Source organism: Aedes aegypti, chromosome 2, assembly GCF_002204515.2.
Source record: "Aedes aegypti strain LVP_AGWG chromosome 2, AaegL5.0 Primary Assembly, whole genome shotgun sequence".
Classification (NCBI taxonomy): Eukaryota; Metazoa; Arthropoda; class Insecta; order Diptera; family Culicidae; genus Aedes; species Aedes aegypti.
In genome coordinates this window covers 214,952,285-214,977,340 of record NC_035108.1, presented here as the reverse complement: position 1 = coordinate 214,977,340, position 25,056 = coordinate 214,952,285, and the positions used below count along the sequence as shown (strand labels likewise).

General features: G+C 39.0%; 1 protein-coding gene across 13 annotated transcripts in view; it reads left to right on the top strand.

Annotated features, from left to right (window-relative positions):
• LOC5570867 (G protein alpha o subunit) overlaps positions 1-25,056 on the top strand; it is a 312,336-nt gene that overhangs the window by 270,520 nt on the left and 16,760 nt on the right. For all 13 annotated transcript variants that reach the window (XM_021843959.1, XM_021843954.1, XM_021843951.1 and 10 more), the window contains exons 6-7: positions 7,127-7,255; positions 11,670-11,799. In XM_021843959.1, the coding sequence (XP_021699651.1) occupies positions 7,127-7,255; positions 11,670-11,799 (259 nt within the window). The remainder of the gene's footprint in view (positions 1-7,126; positions 7,256-11,669; positions 11,800-25,056) is intronic.

Below are 25,056 nucleotides of genomic sequence, written 5' to 3'. Positions count from 1 at the left end.
TCCGCCAAAACATAAAAAACCTAAGAAGGTGTTTTTTTTTCTTTTTTGCAAAAAGATGCAGAGAACACGTGTTTCTGAACAGAGAAACAAATATTTTTATACACAAAAATCATTGAATTCATAATCAAAAGAACGTTTTCGATTACATTTGGGGGACTGATTTGGCAGAAATTGGAGTTCTTGGTTGATATTGTTAACAAATGTTTTCAGTTGGCTTTTTTTACCTGACGCATGGGAAATTGCCAAAGTTGCACCAATTTTAAAACCAAAGAAAAATCCTACCGAACTTTGTTTTTTTCTATCAGTAAACTTTATGAAACAATTATTTTAACAGAATGTTTGCTAATACCAATAATTCTAAACAAAAATCGTTACAATCGTTCATTGCTACGATAAGTGCTTTGTATAATTATGGAAAGATTGTATCAAAACCTATTTTGTTTTGAATGTTGCTTAATCCGATACTTTTGCTTCATATTTTACGCTGTTGTACCTTAACCTTCCGTCAGTCGCTCAAAACAAAGTTACACCAGCGGTCGCATCGTGTACTGAGTACACGCAGAGCAATTTTGATTGTACATCCAAAGCTAGGCAAGATAGAATATGGATGTCTTCGACAAATTTTTTCAGTCCAACGGTACCAATTGGTCAGTGGACAGAAAACACTTTGGAAACATCCTCATCTTCCTGTGGCCATCGGATTGTGCCCCGGGGGAACCGATGTAGTGGACATTTCGCAATGCAACATCTCGTACACAAATATCTCAGGATCTAGATTTTTTAGCAAGATGGTGTCTTCGGCAAAGTTGTTCAGTAGGTCAAGGGCTAACATTTGATAGGCTGCTTGTTTCGAAATTCTGCCACCAGATGGTGCTAGTGAGCATTTAATTTTTCAAACACCGATATCTCAAGATCCTGATTACCTAGAAAGATGATGTCTTCGACAAAGTTGTTTAGCAGGTCAAGGACTAACATATGATAAGCTACCTAACAAGAAAAACTGCCACAAGATGGCGCTAGTGAGCATGCCATATTTCAATCACGAGTATCTCAGGATCCCGATTTTTTAGAAAGATGGTGTTTTCAGCAAAGTTGTTCAGTAGTTCAAGGGCTACCTTGTGATGATCTTATTGATTCGGAATTCTTTCAATAGATGGCGCTAGTGAGCATGATATTTTGAGAACACAGATAACTCAAGATCCTGGTTACCTATAAAGTTGACGTCTTCGACAAAAGTGTTGAATAGGTCAAGGTCTAGTATGTAATATGCCACCCAACTTGAAATGCTTCCACCATATGGCACTAGTGATCATGCTGTATTTTGATCGCGAATATCTTAAGATAATGATATTTTAGCAAGATGGTGTTTTCAGCAAAGATGTTTAGTAGGTCAAGGACTAAACATGTGATATGCAGTTTGATTCAGAATTCTTCCACAAAACAAAATTTTCGAATTGAATTATTTCAGGATCCTGGTTAGGAAAATAAAATTAGATTACAAAGATGGTGTCTTTGATGAAGTTGTTCTGTATATCATGGACCAACGTGTTAAGTGTAAAATATACCTACACAAAATTCTTCCACATTCAATTCAAAATGCAATGAGCCGTTAGATTTCAAATAATTCCATCAGGCTCGAGAAAGAGCTCCTGGTTTAATTTTTTTTCAAATACAGAATCTCAAGTTCCCGATTATTTTAAAACTTGACGTCTTCATCAAATTTATTAGGTAAAGAAAGTGCTCACATGTTATTGGCAATTATATTTTGAGTAACCCTGCGCCAGTGAGCATTTAATTTTCTGAACATCTTATGATACTGATCATTTGGGCTCATCAATACACGTTTTGTCAAATGTTAATACATTTCGCTACCAGTAAATTGATAGATAAGCACAAAATAAAATTAAAAAATTAAACATATAGTGTTCATTCTACTTCAAATTCTAGATTCAAATTGAACAATATTATTTTTATATTTAGTAGAAAAGTAGGACACTTTTCGTTTCTGGTGATAATCTAAATTCGTTGCTGCACATCTCGTGAGAGCACACTCTCGCAGTACTGGTTGGGTTTGATATTACGGCACGTCTTTATCCTCCGGAAAATCAGCTTGAGAGATAGGCTTATGATTATCGCCGTGACCGATAATTTCACTTACTGGTTGTTTACAAATAAATTCAAAGTGCTCTTTGTGCTAGTATAATCATAATTAGCCTCTGTACGTGCCATAAATTCTTTTGTTCTTTTGACTTTTACTGTGCGCCGTGTGTTGGTACTGTCTCGCTCTCTCTCACGGGCATTTTGAAAACAAGGCGCACAGTAAAAGTCAAACCTTTAATAGCATGCATAGGCTCATATGGTTATACTAGCACAAAGAGCACTTTGAATTGATTTGTAAACAACACAGGCAATATCTATCACATTCGAGGTGATTCGAACAATGTTGTAGTGCGCGTGTCATCCCGTGAGTCGCCATGAGAGACCGAGTTTCTCATATCACTTTGCACTAACACATCCATCTTTGTTTTTGTGTAACAGCTTTCTGCCGCCCATGAGCCTCTGTACGTGCCATAAATTCTAGGCTCATGAGCCTATGCATGCTATAAAACGTTTGACTTTTACTGTGCGCTCTGTTTTCAAGTTGCCCGTGAGAGAGAGCGAGACAGCACCAACACACGGCGCACAGTAAAAGTCATGAGAACAAAAGAATTTATGGCACGTACAAAGGCTCATTAGATATTTGATAGGCCTTCTCAATTTTTTTCAAATGGAAGTAAAAATGAAAAGCATCGTGTACTTAGTCTAGCACCAGTTTTAAGGCTATTATTCGCATTATTTAAACCAATCAATGTGCTTGAAATATACTGTTTGATAGCAGAAAAATATCACGTGCTACTGCAGTAAGCTATTGACAATTTTATCAGAAAATTCAATTGAATTCACAGAATAGATGTTTTCTAGAAAACCGATTACACCTTCATAATTATTTGATCGTTATTTTGTATTATTGTTTACCTTTCAGAACCACCGACACGTTCGGCATTTGTATAGAAGAACTGTCAAAGACCTTCCGAAACAGCTGATTTGAGACGTCTCATGAAAAGGCCTATTGCTCAATTGTAACCACCATTGACAGTTCTTTGATTTCAGCACAGACAAAAAGGCGTCACGCTCTCATAGGTGTCCATCGATTTTTTTAACGACCGATTCGTATATATGCGACCAACTGCAGGCTGCAATGATTTTGATCGTCATATTTTTAAATATAGTCAAACCTGTATTAGTCGATGTTCCATAGTTCGATATCGACTCATGAAACCATACTTAAAACAAAAAAATCATAATTACTATAATGCTCCCTTTTATCAGCTTTCTAAAGAATATCTGTTCCATGAGTCGATGATCTTTTGAGTATCGACTGGAAATTTGACTGTTCATGAAATTCTGAAGTATATTCTGATGGGATTTTCATGCTGAAGAGCACCGTTTTAGAATCACACGGTTCATTACATGGTAAACATGCATCAGTCTTGGACAGAAAAAACAACTTAGTTGAAGACGTCATTTTCATGATTAAGCGATCACGATCCTAGATATTTGGGTTGAAAATTTAGCATACTCAGTGGCACCATCTAATGGAAGAATTCCCAAACAAGTGTGGCCCATCACACGTTTGTACTTGACTTACTGAACTTTTGAGCCAAGAAGTTTATATTTGGATGTAATCGGGATCCTCAGATATTAGCAATCAAAATATGCATGATGAATAGCGCCACCAGTTGAAAGAATTTTAAAACTTGAGGTTCCTTGCATTTAGGCCTTCATCTTAGAACAACCTTTCCGAAGGGGTAATATATATTAGTAATGAAAATATCTCAGGATCATTTTTCTAAGCGATCAGGATCCAAATATATCTGCGTTCCAAAAATTGCATCTTCAGTTTCGTTTTGTGGAAGAAATCCGAATCAAACGGCACATCACATGTTTAGTCCTTAATCTACTAAACATCTTTGCCAAAAACACCATCTTGCTAAAATATCGTTATCCTGAGATATTCGCGATCAAAATACGCCATCTGTTGGTAGAATTTCAAGTTGGGTGGCTTATTACATGCTAGACCTTGACCTATTCAACACTTTTGTCGAAGACGTCAACTTCATAGGTAACCAGGATCCTGAGATATCTGTGTTCGCAAAATATCATGCTCACTAGCGCCATCTATTGAAAGAATTCCGAATCAAGAAGATCATCACATGGTAGCCCTTGAACTACCGAACAACTTTGCTGAAAACACCTTCCTTCTAAAAAATCGGGATCCTGAGATATTCGTGATTGAAATATTGCATGCTCACTAGCGCCATCTTGTGGCAGTTTTTCTTGTTAGGTAGCTTATCATATGTTAGTCCTTGACCTACTAAACAACTTTGTCGAAGACATCATCTTTCTAGGTAATCAGGATCTTGAGATATCGGTGTTTGAAAAATTAAATGCTCACTAGCACCATCTGGTGGCAGAATTTCGAAACAAGCAGCCTATCAAATGTTAGCCCTTGACCTACTGAACAACTTTGCCGAAGACACCATCTTGCTAAAAAATCTAGATCCTGAGATATTTGTGTACGAGATGTTGCATTGCGAAATGTCCACTACATCGGTTCCCCCGGGGCACAATCCGATGGCCACAGGAAGATGAGGATGTTTCCAAAGTGTTTTCTGTCCACTGACCAATTGGTACTGTTGCACTGAAGAAATTTGTCGAAGACATCCATATTCTATCTTTCCTAGCTTTGGATGTACAATCAAAATTGCTCCGCGTGTACTCAGTACACGATGCGACCGCTCGTGTGACGGGCCTGGTAAAAAAAGCTACACGAGCGGTCGCACTGGTGTACTGAGTACAAGCCTAAAAACTTAGGTTAAAAACAAGATGTTTTCGAATACTTTTCGTTGATTTTTTCGAAAAATTTCTTCTCTACAAGCAAGAAGAAGAGTAGATCTTGGAATAGGACCAACACCCGGATCAATTTGAAGGGATTTTCAACGTGTTTTTCGACTTTTCGCAAAGTGCGTGTACTCAGTACACTAGGGCGACCGACGGTGGGTTAATTTGGGCCGATTTATTGGCAACATGTCTCTCTCAGTTACTAATCCAATCGTGCAGACTCGATCTTCACGATTTAAATAACTTTGCCATGGTTCCATAGTTCAAAGCTACTGCAAAATTTACCGAAGCATTGTTTCTGCTTCATGATGATGACGACGCCGACAACGGTGGATTGCAAATCAGCTACTAATTTTTTCGCAGACTGTCATTAAGGGGCGTACCGTTTATTGTTTTTTTTTTTTCTTCTGTCGAATCATCTACCCTTCGCGGTTTAGAAGCCATCCGCGACCATTCTCAACCGTTCCACAATTTGGCAATCTCCCATGATGTAAAAAGCTTCTGCGTGGCGAGGCAATATATTTTGCCGGCCGAACACCACTGCCAGTCAAAGCAGCTGATCGTCCGACAGCAGAGCCAGTCAGTTTGGACCTAAATGGAACAAGAATGCCCACACCGGCCACCATGGGCGTAGCCAGGATTTCCATCAGGGGAGGGGGCTAAATTGATTGCTTTATAGAAATGCATGAATTTTATAGTAACCTTTGTTACAGAGATTCTCCCGTGAACTATTCCAAAGATTTCCATCGTTTTAAGGGATTCCACTAAACTTTTTTCTAAGATATCTACTAAAGATACATTCAATTTCTCAACAGATTTTTTCAAATGTTTCCTTTTGAATTTCTTGAAAAAAAATCACTTGGAATTCTTCTAAGGATTGATTCAGAAATACTGTCAATGTATTTTCATGAATCAATTTAAGATTTTTTTACAACGAGTTCTTTCCAATTTCATATAACTTCGTTATGATCTGAGAGAGACTCGCGAAGAGGAAAAATATCAACGTCATATGCAGCCCAGATTCCCCTCTCACGAAACGTCAAATGCAGCCCACCGTTTTTATGGCTGAAAAATTGAAAATTATTGTGTCCAAAGTAAAATGTTATTAAAAACCTCAGTCGGCGGAGCAGTTTTTTCCAAAGTTGCTGATAAATCTAAGCAAAAGATTAATTATTTCTAATGTCTGCTACGTTTGCTGGCATGAAATTTCACTCAAACGGGTATTTATGATTCGATTTGATGCAAACTCAATCATTTTTTGCTGAGATGTTCATGTGAGGTTTTGAACAGCATGCGCGTAATTGGTATAAACACTAAGTGGAATAAGAAAAAAAAAACTCATCAATCGCAGAAAAAGAAGACCGTCTTCGCGAGTCTCGTCTCAGGTTATGATTACATTCCATTACTCCTGATGTTTTTTTCTTCTGGGACTCAATCAGAGAGATATCTCTGAGAAAACAACTGAAAAAACTTTAAGTATTCCCTACAGTATTGGTATCTATTTAAGTATATCTAGAGATTTCTACATCAAACTTTCAAAGAACGCCTTAAAAATGTATTAAGGGTTTCCTCACGAAATTCCTTTAAAAATACTCGCCAATCCCCCCTGGCTACGCCCACTTCGGCCACTAATGCGGCCGGTCCTCAGTAATGGTGAAACACCGCCAACGACTCGGACTCAAATTTGTGTTTATGGCCACGACGCTGCAAATTTACTCATACGCAATGCATGGAAAACACATCATCAAGCTTCTCGACAGGCATGGCAAATTCATACGCGAAAAAACGGTTTGGCAGAACTGCTATAAATGTACAATTGATGGCTATGCTTCAAGTTGATTGCATTACGATCTGAAAGACCATAATAAAGTATACACATGAATCTTCTCCAGCCCATCAATACGTGAAGGTACCCTACTTCTACATACATCAGCAACAGGCATGTTGGGCGCCAATATTGCAAAATGAACAAATGTTTCACTGATTTAACTAGTTTCACATGTACCGCTTTTTGAAATAGCCCAACAGCGAGGAAAATGAAATTACTGGAGCATAAGGGCTATTTGTGACTATGTACACAGGGCGATGTAGCAACATTGAAACGTTCGTTTATTGAATTTGTTAACTTTCAATCGATAATCAATCAACTAATGCAATTCTTGCTTTTCGCTTTTTCTACTTACAGTTTCTTGGACGATCTGGATCGATTGGGTGCGAAAGATTATCAGCCTACTGAACAAGATATCCTGAGGACGCGAGTCAAAACCACCGGTATCGTAGAAGTGCATTTCTCCTTCAAAAACCTAAACTTCAAGTAAGTGAGCAATATATTATTCGTTTAATATCTGGGTGCATGAATCATAAAGTTATTGGAAGTTCATATTGTGGATTTCTCTGACGTGCACTTCTAGCATAACTCGCAAATAAAAAGGTCATTTTTGGACTATCAACACCTCTGTCTATCGGTGGGGTTTCTGCAAAAAGACTCGCCTGAGTCAACTTCCGATTGTGTTTATTTCCGTTCCCAATATCGCCTTTTTTTTCTAACATCTCGCCCATCAACGTTGATAACACGCTATCGTGAAATCAACAATCTGCATCTTTCTGGGCAAACGCAGTTTCAAGACTTCATCATACATCCCATTCCAAAGAACTGGACCAAACCTTGTGGGACGGTCGCCATCACTCGCATCTGTTTGATGATGGTCTCACCAGTCAACCGGGATTGACCGATTCGTTGCCGAAACAACGTTGGACCAACAACTGGTGTTCCTAAACGACGGCTTCCCCACTCGTATCGACCCGACAACGGGTAACATCTCAGCAATCGACGTGTCCATCTGTTCTAAGAGTCTGAAGGTTCACCTGGCGGACCTTGTCCGACACATACAACAGCGACCACTTTCCGATAACGGTGTGCATCTCCGGATGGTCAATCACCGAACAACACGACAGAAGTGACTGTATGACCAAGCTGATTGGTCATTGTACGAACACCTCAGAGAGATCGGCAACTTCAAGCTACCCTCCATGATTCCAGATGGCGAAATCGGCAGTTGAACGGAAGTCCATGGATTTTTCGCCTAACACCAGCGATGTGTATAATATCGACATCACCCTAGCCGCTCCCTAATGTCAGCCACCAGAGTGCCCGCGAGAGGCATGCGCGAAAACCGACTATAGTTTAGGATGTTAATTAGAGCCGGTGACCCACCGGAAAAAGTCTGCCTGGATGTGCAACATCTGCTTTCGACGCGCTTCCATCGATCGACCGTGGTATACACCGACCCAAGTAACACGCGAAACGTCTTTCAAAGAGATGCATTCTAAAAATGGTTTCAAATATGTATCAATAAAAGCATCTGTAACATACCTAGTTCTAGTCCCGTTGCATATTAATGTCAAAGCTCATATAGTTTCATTATCGTTCCCATAAACTTGCATTTCACCCCTTACGGATTCGGCAAGTTGCCTCCAAGCGCTAGAGGCGGGTAAATCCAAGCACCCCTGGATTCAGGAAATTGAGCGAGTAGCAAGGGCCAAGTCGATACTGTTCGAGTTCTGCCTGATCCCTGGGCATGCAGGTATAAGCGGCAACAGCGAAGCCGACCGACTAGCTAGGAGACAACCGGTCATCGATACCCCCATATCAGGCGAGAACGCGTTGAGAGCTGTCAAGCAGCTAATACGGTGCAAATGGAATGACCAGTAGTGTGGGACAAAATTTAGATTCTCACTCCCCCCACTTTTTGGATTTCATTTAGGTCCCATACCAACTGTGCAAAATTTCAGCTCGATCGGAGAAACTATATTTTAGCGCCAGTCGTTCAAAGTTTGTATGGGATTTACTGTGGGAAAACATACTTTTGCAAAGAAAAATCGCCAGAGGTCGCCCATTGACCTCTATAAAAATTCTGAACACAGACCTTGATAGGTATTTTTACGATGAAGAATATTGCCGAAGACCGCAAAACAATCCGACACTTGTGAAAAAAGTGTCAGATAGTCTATCTAGACTATCGGCCTTCTTCGGCCTAATGACCCTTTCGGCCTAACGACCCATTCGGCCTAACGTCATTCAACTTAACGACATTCGGCCTAACTGCATTCAGCCGAACGGGGTAAAACCTTCAGTGCAACGCTGCAGCGATGGCCTAGGTTGGCGGATAGATGTGATATCCTAACTACTGCGTAGTATCGATCCTTCGAGCACATTGGGATCAGTGCACGACTAGCATCGATGTACTCTTCCCTCATCACCACACAAGCCCATGACCTCCAGCGCCGTATGTGGTAGAAGAAGTGGCAAAGGCGACGAACGAAGAAGTGGCAGACGTCATGAAATCATTTGCGTCAAATAAGGCAACGGGACCGAATGGTATCCAGAATGTTGCTCTAAACACGGCAATCATTGCGAATCTGGACATGTTCAGAACAGCTATGCAACGCTGCATAGGTCAAGGAATCTTTCTGGATGTTGCTACTACGCCAGGTGACCCATTAGCGTATAGACCTATCTGTCTACTAGATACGACAGGCAAGTTGTTGGAGAGATTGATCCTCAACAGGCTAGTACCGTAAACAGAAGGGGCGGACGGCCTGTCTACTATGGACGCTATCCAGTCGGTCGTTCAGACAGCTGAGATGGCAATAGAGCATAAAAGGAGCGGTATCCGTTACTGCGCGGTTATCATTCTGAATGTGAAGAATGCGTTCAACAGCGCAAGCTGGGAAGCAATAGCCCACGCACTTCACTGCCTTAAGGCAGTGTTGATAGACTCGCACTAAAATGTCAATCAATACGCTCTCCCGAGAGAGCAAACTCATTAGAGATCTGCTTCGCAAATCTCACGCTTGAGTTTTTGATGCAAAATCAACTCAATCAACTCAAACCGTAAAAAATGATTCAGTCGCAAAACCCGGCCAAAACTCGTGAAAACCGAATATTGTTGTTAACGTTAGAAAGGATTACTATAATTTTACCAGACTAACAAGAAATTATTGCCGTGTGTGAATAAACTGTGGAAATACGAGACAATGAGTCAAAAAGGTGAGCTAACTCATCCGTGATTTTTTGACTGCTGAGTTGCGTGATTGACAACTCACGCATGAAAAATCTCAAGCGTGAGTTGTGAGAAATTGAGTTTTTCACAACACTGCCTTAAGGTACCGGTGCAGTTCTTCAGTTATGGCGAATCGATGAAGGAAGTAGAGTTAACAGCGCAATATATCTCCATAGTTGAAGAATGGATGAGGTGTAGGAAAATAGGACTGGCCCATCACAAGACACAGATGGAGATGGTAAACAACCGCAAGTCCGAACAAAGGGCACTCATCTTGGTAGGTGATTGCACCATAGAGTCCAAGCGATCCCTCAGGTATTTTAAGAGGAAATGATCGATAACAAGCTCAGCTTCACTAGCCAAAAATGCCTAAAATAACCGTCGTAATCCTAGACATTTTCATAACTTAAAATCACATCAAATAGACATTTGAAGTTTAAAAACAGGATTACATAAAACGTCCAGTTTTTTCACTACACTGTTGAAAAGGAATGTCAGCTTTTGAGCATCAGATGATAATTGGAGGTGTAATGGGGGCAGCCCGTATCACTGAACGAATTTCAGTTAAACATCGAATGATACCTTATCGATGGCTGCTTAAAAGAGATGAAATTCTTTCATAGTAAATTCGTGTTGAAAACAAATAAGAATGCGAGGTAAATGACTCTTCGGAAATTTTCCAAGCATGAACGTTTGTTAATTAATTTGAAAATAGATGTGTGTTGGCAAGATGGTTGAATAGGGCGGTTCAACATTTGAAAATGTTTGGGAATCCAATCTCCCATATATTTCTGACCATCCTCACCATAAAAATAGTGTTCTGTGAAATTTTCAGCTTTCTAGGTAATGATTTAAAGGTGGCCCAAAGACAATGTAGGTATATATGGAAATAACTATGGAGAAATTTCGAGATATGTTCCAAACACGCTAGTACTGTAATGTTTGTACAAACTTAGTAAACATCCATTCTTCAAAGCATAATAAAGAAATTTGCTGAAGAGAGAAATTCAATCCGACCGATAGGAGAAGATATATTCATGAGTTTGTTTGCTATTATTTAGCTTAATATGGGTTTATAGCCCTGCAAACATGTACAAAAATTCCCAAACAAAATTAGCTCAAAAGGGATTTGTTTCTTCAGCAACATCCTTCATTAAGGTTTGAAGAATGATTTTTCAATATGAGATGATAAGTTTCTACTTACATTACAGCACTAGCGTGTTTGGAACATTTCTCAAAATTTCTCCATAGAAATTTCCATATAAACCTACATTGTCTTTGGGCCACCTTTAAATCATTACCTAGAAAGCCGAAAATTTCACAGAACACTATTTTTATGGTAAGGATGGTAGGGAGCATATGGGAGATTGGATTTTCAAACATTTTTTTAAATTTGAATCGCCCTAATGGTTGAACACCGTGAATATGCTAATGCTAATCTATAGACGTACAAGCTCTAAGTGAGCAGAAAAAGGGTTGTACCGATAAGCCAAAAATGTTTTACTAATTCACACTACCGATGACTTCATTTGTTCTCTTCAGTTTCTGTGATTTTTAAGAGTTGTGTTCTTCTCTTTTTCAAATCGTGCCCCAAACTATAGTTTTAATCAAAAGCTGTTAAAACATCAATGCTTATCGTCTATCGTTCATCTCATCTACTTCCAGACTATTCGACGTCGGAGGACAACGATCGGAAAGAAAGAAATGGATCCATTGCTTCGAAGACGTCACCGCCATCATTTTCTGCGTTGCCATGTCGGAATACGATCAGGTGTTACACGAAGACGAAACCACGGTAAGTGAGCGCAGATTTGGTTGGTGACCCCTTTTCCAACCGTTTTCCGTCATCATCATTACCGGCAGCTCCACCAGCAGCAGCAGCATTTATGGTGTGACCTTGGCGGGCAAATTTAAAACAGTCCATTTCCCACGCCGAGGATCACAGATTTAGACAAAACAAAAACAATGATTGCATCGATGTTCCAAAAAAGAGTGGCGAAACAGTAAGCTTGCAGAGTATAATAACCATTTGTTTGATGTGTATCAAAGATTTTGTCACCGAGCTTGCAATCGCAACGTGAGAGTGATCCATCATTTGAACCTGATAAAATGGTGTCACGTTCATTCGGTGGTAATGGATGTCGACTTTGATTTAAGGGGATAATCGACATTAAAATTGCGATTTTGATATATTTTTCATTGCATTACATACTATTTCTCGATATCTTTCCCTGTGTCGATAAATTTTTCGTTACGATATCCTTGTTACCTCGATATCGATATCTCTTTAATATCTTGATGTGTTCTTGTTGATTTTCGTTCCCGATTTTTTCCGCATTTTGATATGCCCATTTTATCAAAGGCCAATTTAATTAATTCAAAGAAATTTGAGAACATGGAATGAAGTCTGCTTGTTTATTATTTTCCTGGTAATGGAGTTGTTTTCTAGCTAGTACTGCCCATAACTGCATATTTGTAACATTCGACAAAAGTAGGCATTGAGTTAAATTAAGTTTTTACATAAATGCACGGACAGCAGTTTTGGACCATAGTGGGGTTAAAAGTTCGGCCCATATGTAAACTTATGGAAAAACTTAAATTACCAAAAACGTACATATTAGAGTTTAATTTAGTGAAATATACATGACTGTGTGGAAAAAGCCACCAAATACCAATTTTTGCCTTACTTTTGCGGTGGGGCATTTTTAGGTACACTTTTTAACCAACATATGTATGGAAATGAGTTGAGAAAACTATGCATCACGATGTGGTCTTGGCTCAACCAGACATTACACAAGAGGAAGTTTATGTTTAAAATAATAAATTTCAAATGTAGTTCTCAAGATTGTATTTAAATTTTATATTAAAAACTGAAAAATAACAGAAAAAAGCTACTTTTATGCATAAAGGCGTATAACTCACTTTTGCAGCTACGAGTAAAAAGTGACATGTTTTCAATCATCATCTTACATCGTTAAGGCCAATTTTAATACATTTTAAAAGGTTTTGCATAAAAATTAATAAAATGGGCGTTTGAGATTATATTTATGCAATCATGTCTATATCATATGTCATTTGTGCAAATTACAGCTCTTTTGACCAAGAACAACCTTCCCTTCCATACCAACTGGCTTAATCTTCCAGTTTTAATTTTTATCCCGCATCTCCGTACAATAGGCCTTTTCATGTGACAGATCCGTCTATGCATTTGTTTACATCGGTGGAGGACCGGTGCTAACACGGGCCTGTCATTTTCATATAAGAACTGTCAAAGTGCTTCCCGTTCAGCTGATTTGAGACGTCATGTGAATAGGCCTATATGTACTGTGCAGTGCACACCGGTGGAGCAAAAGTTTTTTTCAGACAATCCATTTGGTAATTGCTATAACTTGAATATATTGACTAAAAATGATCATGATCATGATCATGCGACACTGGGCGATTGCTTACTTACCCGCATAATTATGAACCACATTTGTACTGTTTCCTATACAGTCTGCAACCACATGTGACAATATCTGAACAGTTCCGTACAACACTAAAATTAACAATAAACCAATCGTGCCATGAACGGTATCGCCGATCCATTTCTTGAGCAAATCACAGCAATGTAAACGGGTCAGAAATAGCTAACCTATATGATTCCAAGCAAAATTTGTAATGTATATATATATAATTATTGGTTCACGGTGCACTATAGTATTTCTACCGTATAAGGCACTGTTATTTCTTCCTTTTTTCCTTCAATTATCAAACAGTTGCTATTATTTTTGTCATGAAATTTTGTACTATTAGTACAAATCCACAACTACTCACTATCTCACTCATTCATAGCAGCCAGTCCGGAACGGACACAGTCTCACTGTCCGCAGGGAATCCGTTTCTTACCAAGCTGCGTCGGCGGGTTTAGTTGTTCCGGGTCTGATCACGTGTTATTGTTTGACTTCTTGTATAAATTAAATGACTTACCCAAAAACATCTAACAGAATTAGCAGACTTTTTGCAGAATATAAGAGATTTTATTAAAGCTGGGGATGCAAACACGCTAAAAATACTTATTTGAAATTCAGGGTACAAGTTTAACTGAATAATTTTAAATGATTTCAGCTTTTTACAAATCTGCATAAAAAATAATTACTTGGCATAAATAATGTATTTTTCTTACTTTTTGATTGATTTTTTTGAAAAAAAAAGTTATTTGCAATCGATTCGCAATATTTGCATAGCTACAGTGATTTTTTATAAGCGTGCATAATAAGCATCTCTATTAAACGACACTCACAAAACTAAACAGTTTACGAAACTGTTAAAAAATTGTAGTATATAGTGACATGTTTATGTGAAAGAGATTTGCGTAAATATAAGTACAAACCATTCCACTTCAGGTGAAGTTATGTTGTGACTGCGCAAATTTTCATTCTCATATGGTTCAACTATTTCTGCAAATTGTGATGTGTTGCGACTATTTGATGTACATTGCTTAGATTGTTTTTATTGTCAAACGCTTTTTGTTTCAAATTGTTCAATATAAAAACAACCGTTTGCAATATACTAAACTTAACCGATAAATTGAACACTGTTTGGAAACTTCTACAAATTGTATTTTTCTATGTGGGTTGTTTGTTGAGAACGATCCGTGTTGCCATATTTATTCTGTATTTTGGATTTGAAAAATATGTTTAATCTTTCCAGAAATTTTGTAAGTAAATCTGCATTTTTTTTACTGTAAAACGGTTTAAAAATCTGTAATCTTTGTAAACAGTCTTCTTTATTAAAATAAACGATTTTTTATGATTACTAAATATCTGCATATGTTGCATCACTGGGACCAATCCATCAAATTTTCCTTAATTACAGATCTTTTGCTTTTTTTGTTTCTGCCTAATTTGCGTTTTAGTTTATTTCTCTACTATACATTTATACCCTTGAACATTTGAAAGGTGAATTCAATTAACCTTCATTTGTTATGGTTATGTTATGGTTGACATAAAACCATAGATAAATAATGATAAAATAGTTTCATATATGAAAGAATAGGTTAGACACAACGAAAATTGATGAATCTACATATATTTAAGGATAGTCTTCAAATCCAATATGATCGTTTTTAAATAAAAACACGTGGATAGCTTCATTTATTCAGGTATCTTTAACTGTTCTATTTTTTCATAGAGTTCCATGCGCAATTTTCCACGAGAATTTCAAACAAAGGACAAGTTGTTCTAGTTCAAAACAAAGCTCAGAAAATTTCAAAACGATAGCCGTTCTGCCGTTCTGCCGTTCGTTCTATTTTATTTCAAAATATATGACCTAAAATCAAATATAATTTCATTTGAATGCCACATAGTCTTAATTTGGTTCTGAAAAGAAGCAGCTTTCTAAAAAATATCTTTTGAGATAAGAATCCACTTCTTGAAAGTTAGATCGAGTGACCAGTACACTATGGCCCAGAAATCAGTTTTACGCAGAAAGATGCATTTTAAGCTTTAGTTTTTATTAGTTAGGCCCTTTGTTTGGTGTTATTGAAAATTAGGGTGGCCCACATTTTTATAGAAATGGTGTAAATAACCTTCTTATTTATAGAAATTATGGTATACATGCTTTAGCAAAGTTGAAGAACATTCAATTTCAAGCAATTTTGTCAAAAAAAAGTCTTTTTATAGCTCTTAAACTGACCTATTTAGAACTTTTTCCCTATGGTGACATCGAAAACTGGTTTTCAATTCTAATATCTCATCAAAGTAGTTTATAAAACACTTTAAGTGCATTGAAAAAACATGCTGTTTTTGTTTGGGAGTTATTGTTGTTTTTCTCACAAAAACATGCCTACTTTGATTGTGAATATCTCTGATTGAGCCAAACATAAAAAATATCTTTAAGGTGATTATAAAACGAAGCCAAACTTTCGATTTTCCAGTGCACAAGAATTGAGAATCTGACAACAGTTCGCGTTGAAATCAATCAAATTGCTTGCTTGCTGGTGGTGACCAATGGGATAAATTTTCAACGCGGAGCGCTGTCAGCTTCTCAAGACTTGTGTTCTTGAAAATTTGAGGTGTTGGTTCATTCTATCACCTTAAACGGCATTCAAAGACAAAATAAAATTGTATATTATATCAAAAAATTACAGATGTGTTATTTTTGTAACTCCAATAAAATGCCTTTAAAAACAAAGGATTTTTATCACAAAAACTTAAATAATTTTAGATCTAAAGAAGATAAGAACAATCAAAGTCGTTCATAGACTATTTTGACGAGAAGTAAATATTAGAAAAAATAGAGTTGAAAAACTTATTTTTCTTGGTCTACCCTACAATGATTGGGTAAAAATGTTCTAGATTGATCAAATTTTGAGATACAGAAAAACTGTTTTCTAGGAAAGTTGATCTAAATTTGACGTTCCGTCGATAGGGGTGACAATGGGTCTAGGGGGTGAGATTGGGTCAAAACGGAAAAATATGTTTTGTGAAATATTTCAGCCAATAACGCTGATATTACTAAAATTAATAATTCAAATGTTAGGGAACATATTATTATGCATAATTCATAACAATATACATTTTTAGAAATAGTAGTTTTTGTTTACTATATTGATGTAACTTGTATGTTGAAACTAGATAAAATTTACAACATTAAATTTCTCCTGTACAAAGTATCACGCATGTACTCTAGCCTCTATCGTTGTATTAGTAGAATGTTGAAAGTCTTTTCATTACACATCACAGGTATTTTCCGGAATCTGTTTGATTTTCCCACAAAAAAATCATTTTTTTCGGTACGATGTCTAACACATTGAAAATGGGGGTGAGATTGGGTCAAGCAAGAACGATAATAAATGAAATTCCAAGTCCACTTTTTTACATTTTACGGTGCCGGGTGTTCTCTTTTTTCATTAAGATGTGTTTATTCTTTCTAAATACAGCATCTCTGAAACATCAAACAAGTCTACTTGAGTATTCCGTGCATTGAATAACAATACAACGCATTTTGACAACTTCTCAAACCAGCAACTGTGTTTCGTGCGCAGCAACATCGAAAATTGTTTATCAAAAGAGTGTTTTTTTCTAAATTTGATTATTTATCAGTGTTTTCATATTATAGAAACGGAAGTAAAAATGAGTTGGACCGCTGAAATACTGGGATTATGACATCAACTTCTGCTTGAAATTTATTGATCGTGGAATGTCGCACCGAAATTTAACTATTTGCGAAGGTTTAAAATATTCACTGTTTCAGTACACCTTTGGGGAAACTGAATGGGCTTTATAGCAATGGGGATGAGACTTTGAAGACAATTTGAGGGAAAAACCAAGAAAATTTATGTAAACTTGACGATAAATGCTGGGTTTACATATTTTTTCTCATAGCTCTTCAATTTTCAGTATAATCTTTCTTTTAAGTGGGTTTATCATACTTGTGAAACATCTTAGATATCTGTTTGTCTTGTTTGCATCGCTTTTTCTCAATATTTTTCAGTTGAGAATGGTTTTGAAATCATATTCTCAAAAACAAGTTATTTCAATTACAGTGACCCAATGTCACCCCCTGTATGGGGTAAGATTGGGTCATTTTTCATTCACTTGTGGTGCCGCTGTGAATACTTACTTACTTACTTATTTGGCTTTACATCAATTATCTTGATAAAGCCTCGCCAACAATATTTCGCCAATTCCCTCGGTTCATGGCCGCTTCTCTCCATCCTCGACTGTGACCCACGCTCTCCAGGTCCTGGTGTACCTGGTCCATCCACCTAGCTCGCTGCGCCCCACGCCTTCTTGTTCCGACCGGATTCGTGGCGAACACCATCTTTACAGGGTTGTTGTCCGGCATTCTTGCAACATGCCCTGCCCAGCGTATCCTTCCAGCTTTAGCTACCTTCACGATACTGGGTTCGCCGTAGAGTTGAGCGAGCTCGTGGTTCATCCTTCGCCGCCACACGCCGTTCTCCTGCACGCCGCCGAAGATCGTCCTTAGCACTCGGCGTTCGAAAACCCCAAGAGCTTGCAAGTCCTCCTCGAGCATAGTCCACGCCTCATGCCCATAGAGGACTACCGGTCTTATGAGCGTTTTGTACATCGTGCATTTGGTGCGGGGGTGAATCTTTCTTGACCGCAGTTTCTTCTGGAGCCCATAGTAGGCACGACTTCCGCTGATGATGCGCCTTCGTATTTCCCGACTAACATTGTTGTCAGCCGTCAACAAGGATCCAAGGTAGACGAACTCGTCCACCACCTCGAAGGTATCCCCGTCTATCGTAACACTGCTTCCTAGGCGGGCCCTGTCGCGCTCAGTTTCGCCAACCAGCATGTACTTTGTTTTCGACGCATTCACCATTAGCCCGACTCTTGTTGCTTCGCGTTTCAGGCGGGTGAACAAATCTGCCACCGTTTCAAATTGTCTCCCAATAATATCCATGTCGTCCGCGAAGCAAACAAATTGTCCGGATCTCGTGAAAATCGTGCCTCGACTGTTAAGTCCGGCTCTCCGCATGACACCTTCAAGCGCAATATTGAACAACAGGCACGAAAGTCCGTCGCCCTGTCGTAGTCCCCGCCGAGACTCGAACGAACTGGAGTGTTCGCCCGAGATCTTCACGCAGTTTTGCACACCGTCCATCGTTGCTCTGATCAATCTTGTGAGCTTCCCGGGAAAGCTGTTCTCGTCCATGATTTTCCATAGCTCAATGCGGTCGATACTATCGTATGCCGCCTTGAAATCGATGAACAAATGGTGCGTAGGGACCTGGTACTCACGGCATTTCTGGAGGATTTGCCGCACGGAAAAGATCTGGTCCGTTGTCGAGCGGCCGTCGATGAAACCTGCTTGATAACTTCCCACGAACTCGTTTGCTATAGGTGATAGACGACGGAAGAGAATCTGGGATAGCACTTTATAGGCGGCGTTTAGGATGGTGATTGCACGATAATTTTCACACTCCAGTTTGTCGCCCTTTTTGTAAATAGGGCATATAACGCCTTGCTTCCACTCCTCCGGTAGCTGTTCCGTTTCCCAGATTCTGACTATCAGCCGATGCAGACAAGCGGCCAACCTGTCCGGGCCCATCTTGATGAGTTCGGCTCCGATACCATCCTTGCCAGCGGCCTTGTTGTTCTTGAGCTGTTGAATGGCATCCTTAACTTCCCCCATCGTGGGAGATGGTTGATTTCCGCTGTCCGCTGTGCTGACGTAGCCATCGCCTTCGCTGTCCTGACCTTCTGTGCCTGTGTTCTCTGCGCCATTCAGGTGTTCATCGTAGTGCTGCTTCCACCTTTCGATCACCTCGCGTCCGTCCGTCAAGATGCTCCCATCCTTATCCCGGCACATCTCAGCTCGCGGGACGAAGCCTTTGCGGGATGTGTTGAGCTTCTGATAGAACTTCCGCGTTTCTTGAGAACGGTACAGCAACTCCATCTCTTGGCATTCCACCTCTTCCAGGCGGCGCTTTTTGTCCCGGAATAGGCGGGTTTGCTGTTTCCGCTTCAGTCTGTATCGTTCCACGTTTTGCCGCGTACCATGCTGCAGCATTGCAGCCCGCGCTGCATTCTTCTCCTCTAAAACCTCCTGGCACTCCTCGTCGAACCAATCGTTTCTTGAGCTCCGATCCACATATCCGACAACGCTTTCGGCAGCGTCGTTAATGGCTGCTTTGACTGTCCTCCAGCAGTCCTCAAGAGGGGCCCTATCGAGCTCGCCCTCATCCGGCAACGCTGCCTCAAGATGCTGCGCGTACGCATTGGCGACATCCGGTTGTTTTAGCCGCTCGAGATTGTACCGGGGCGGGCGTCGGTACCGTACATTGTTGATGACGGATAGTTTTGGGCGCAGTTTCACCATCACCAGGTAGTGGTCGGAGTCAATGTTGGCGCCACGATAGGTTCTGACGTCGGTTATGTCGGAGAAGTGCCGTCCATCGATCAAAACGTGGTCGATTTGCGATTCTGTCTGCTGAGGTGATCTCCAGGTGTACCGATACGGGAGGCTGTGCTGGAAATAGGTGCTACGAATGGCCATGTTCTTGGAGGCGGCAAAATCTATCAGTCGTAGGCCGTTCTCGTTCGTCAGCCGGTGGGCGCTGAACTTTCCAATCGTCGGTCTGAACTCCTCCTCCTGGCCAACCTGAGCGTTCAAATCTCCTATGATGATCTTGACGTCGTGGCTTGGGCAGCGGTCGTACTCGCGTTCGAGCTGCGCGTAAAATGCGTCCTTGTCATCATCAGTGCTTCCGGAGTGTGGGCTATGCACGTTGATTATGCTGAAGTTAAAGAATCGGCCTTTGATTCTTAACTTGCACATTCGTTCATTGATCGGCCACCACCCGATCACGCGCCTTTGCATATCACCCATCACTATGAAAGCTGTTCCCAGCTCGCGTGTGTTGCCGCAGCTCTGGTAGATGGTATGATTACCTCTAAACGTTCGCACCAATGCTCCTGTCCAGCACACCTCCTGCAGCGCTACGATGTCGAAACCGCGGGTCTTCAGTACATCGGAGAGTATGCGAGTACTTCCAATGAAGTTGAGAGATTTGCAGTTCCACGTACCGAGTTTCCAATCGCTAGTCCATTTTCGTCGCTGTGGTCTTTGCCGATTGTTCCGGTCCGTATTCTCTCGTTGACGTTCCTGTGCTGATGTGTTTTTACGGTTGGCTTGCAGGGCCTGACACCAACCCCCTAGATTTCCGGAGGACCATTCCCCCTAAATGTTCGGAGGGCCATAGTGCGCAGTTTAGCTTAGAGTCCTTCTCTGGCACTCGGACGATGATCAGCCGCCCCTGACATGGGGAACAGACGCTGTTGTGAGCCGCTCCTAACGTGGAGTACAGACGCTCCAGGTTTGCCGCTGTGAATAAATATTTGTCTTTAATTTTTTGAACAGTTGTTAATGTACCATCAAAGTACATACACACTAAATTTGAAGTTTATTGGAGTTAAATTGCGATAGTTATTCAAAAAATAAATCGCACATATCCCTTTTTGACCCATTGTCACCCCCAACGACGGTTTTACAACTTTGCCGAAGAATATATACCATTATTTTTGCAAATGAGAAAGTTAATTATAATATTTACGTGATAATGTGGACCACCCTAGTTTAAGATAACACAGAAAAAAGCTTGCATTTTTATTAACAATTTTATAGCAAATCGTTTTTGTCTAAAATTCCATTTTCATGCTTTAAATTCAAAATAATATAAAAATAAATTAAGAAAATCTTCAAAATAGTTGTATTGCCCTATCTTTCTTATTTCAGATTTCTCATCAACTCTAAATAACGCAATTTTTCATGCAAAAAGATTGTTGATATCTATTTTAGATCAAAAGAAGTTATTGAAGTTTTTCTGCTTAACATCCTTAGTTTATCAAAGCATTTTATTAGATTTACAAAAATAACACATCTGTAAGTTTTTGCTATTAAATACGATTTTATTTTGTCTTTTGAGTGCCTTCAAAGTATATTTTTTATGTTTGCCCAAACAAAGAGTGATATGCAATCTAATTAGGCGTGTTTAACGAGAAAAACACCAATAACTCCCAAACGAAAAAAGATAGCGAGTTTCTTCGATCACTAAATTTCGCATTTTCAATGCTCTGTGAGTGTTTCGAAGAATACTTTGATGAGGTGTTGGAATTGAAAACGCTAGAGCCTGAAAACCAGTTTTCGTTGGACCACTCTACACACCAAATTTCCTATCCATGTTTCAGCAATTTCGTTTGCTGAAATCATTTCAGCAATGCATAGTTTTGCTGGTAACCAGTACTTTTCGGTTTATTTACTGAAAGCTTTGACAAGTATTCAGCAAATCATATTGCCGAATTTCAGTAAATAAACCGAAAAGTACTGGTTACCAGCAAAACTATGCATTGCTGAAATGATTTCAGCAAACGAAATTGCTGAAACATGGATAGGAAATTTGGTGTGATAAGTCCAGCAATCCATCCAGCAAAATAATAAATTACTGATCATCCAGCAAAGTGAATTTCGATGAAAGTGACAGTTGTTATGCTGAATATTCAGCAATTCAATTTGCTGATCGATCAGCAATTGATTGTTTTTTTTTTGCTCTTCAGCAATTGAAAATTCAATTCGTTTGTTTTTATGATAGTAGTTGGTAATTTCCATATAAAATATTGTAAGACGGTTTGTTATTACACATGTAAAACACTTTTATTGTTATTCAATAATTGAACACTTAAATCGGAACAACAAAAAATCATGCGCTGGGGGAAAGAGATATAGCCGATCCAAATTTCTCTTGTCCAATACTGTCACCATCCTAGAATACGATCGCAAATTAATATTAAGCATTATTAAAATGTTCCTTACTTACCAGATATCACCTAGAATTTAGATATGTACCACAATCAAATTCAAATAAATAATGAAGTAAATAAATTTCGAACAAAAAGAGTGATAGAAAATTTCCGGTTGTGCGTTTGACAGATCGATCTGTTTGCTGGTTTACAGCAAAAAAAAAGATTACTGATGTAAAATCAGTAATAATCTTTACTGATTTACGGCAAACATTCAAATCTGTCAAATGAAATACTGTAAATCAGCAAAACTGAAAGCTTTGACAAGTATTCAGCAAATCATATTGCCGAATTTCAGTAAATAAACCGAAAAGTACTGGTTACCAGCAAAACTATGCATTGCTGAAATGATTTCAGCAAACGAAATTGCTGAAACATGGATAGGAAATTTGGTGTGTATGTCACCATAGGAAAAAAAAGCTCTAAATCGGTAGTTTAAGAGCTATACAAAAAAAACTGTTTTTGTCAAAGTTGCTTGAAATTGAATGTTTTACAACTTTGCTGAAGCACGTTTACCAGAATTTCTACAAATGAGAAAATTATTTACACCAGTTTTATGATAATGTGGACCACCCTAATTTCCAATAACACTAAACAAAGGGCCTAACTCATTCAAATGCTTTTCCCTGCGTAAAACTGCTTCCTGGACTTCTGTGCAGTGGTGCGTTTTACCCCGCATGAAAAAAAATTGAAATAATCACGCATTGTTTTCAATTGATTTATTGACACCAGAATGATGGACAATGATAGCGTATTCAACTATTTGATAGAAAAGTTGTTTATCTAATAGAACATGATTAAATAGCACATATTATCATGCCTTTCACAATTAAAATCCATTTCTTCCTTAACATGGACGTGATGCCCCAGCTTCCCTAAGTCTAAAGTTATGCACTGAGAACTTTTTTTGCATATTTGTTGAGTGTATCGTATAGTAAGCACCACAGAATCAATTGTCACCCAACACGCACCAATAAAGACATTGTCATCTCCCATTCTTGTTGCAACAATTTTATTCCGCAACATTAGTTTGTTACCACTTGATCAGAATATGACAATGATCGATCACCACGTGTGCAGCGATTTTCAGGGCTTTGCATTGCAATTTTCGAGAACTTCCTCCGTCTTGGCGAACATTGACACATTATGGAACAGCATCCGTAAAACAAATTTGGTTTTGTGTTTAAAATAACTGATTAATCGCGAGTTGAAAAGGTTGCAACAATGTTGCGCCCTGTTATTGTCATGACAATTTTGCTTGATTGTATCCCTATCCGCAAAAGTTGGGACAAACGGTTGTGAGCGAGCTTGCTTTTTTGTTTGTTTTTCGTCTGTAATGATGACAATTTGATTCACTGGTAAGCACCAAGATACTCTTTGCCATGAAAGGTCGAAACAAATCCAACCCGAAAAGTATTTTCGACCGGTGGGATTCAAACCCACGTTCCTCAGCATGGCCTTTCTCAATCGCTGCAGTCTTCCATAACGGCTATTGGTCCCATCGAGACAACGAGATATCATTATACGATCTCTGTAAAACATTTTTTTCCAGTACGGACAGCCCTACCAAATCATTATCTCCTAGGTGGTCTAGCTAAACATCTCTCAATTCAAGTGTGGTACTTGAAACTCATAACTGGCTCATGCCATCAATTATATAAAACAAAAAGCGGTGAATTTCTCGTGGTATTGTTTTCATGTAGAGTTCCGTTTTATGTTCAATTGCAATGGTCAATGTCGAACAAACCCAGTCTCTGCACTAGCTAGAGGTCTGTTGAAAATTTAAAATCATTAACGCAGCGGTGACCAGACGACAGTGATTCAATTTAAACGCGTCATGTTAACGCTCATTCTATCCCTTCAGTGCCGAGTTCACACCTTAAGCAAGGTAACACACGTTTCAAAGCCAGCTACACATCTAGCCTAGCTGGCCTCGTTCGTAGTTGGGGTCGCATGAACTTATGTTTGGACAGCAAAAGAAAAAAAAAATCTGCAAATTTGATCTTCATGAAGCGCCAAAAGCCAAGATCGTCACACTAAAATGCAAATTAGCCACGGGCGACAGAAAAAAGTACAAGGTCTGTTGTGAAGGAAAATGGCTACAACTATGTGAATTGATATTTCCAAAAATACGTGAATAGAAATTTTGAAACCCGGGGGCAATTGTCACGTTGTCCGAGGGTTACGGTCGCCTGAACTTGGAACACCTGAACATAAGCTTTATTGGATAGCCGTTGAATGGTTGCGCGTAATGAGTTATGAATCATCCGTACACGAGTGGTTAACTGTACTATGGAGTGGGATTACGATAATTATGGAGTTGCTATTTCTAGCCACTATTTTGTTTTATGGACGTATACAGGAATGATTATATTTTCGTAGATTTTGGAACTTGTATATCTGTCATCAAGTGGTCCACTACATAGATAGGTATTTTTTGTGTTTCATTCACAAGAAGGAAATTTGGGATTGATCATGTTTTTGATTGATTGATTAACTGATTACACTGCGGAACACGTTTTTGTCTCCAGCACCAAAATACCGCTATTCACTTAATTAAGGGTTGCTGAATCCATTGCCGTTTTCAGAAATATCATAGCACGTCTAGTTTTTGAGATATTGACTGTTGAAAATGCAAAAAAGACTATTTCAGCCAACTTGCATACAAGTTTGTCAGCTTGTAAGGTAATATATTGGCTTAATTTGCCACAGAATTCAAACTTTATATGTATAACAATACT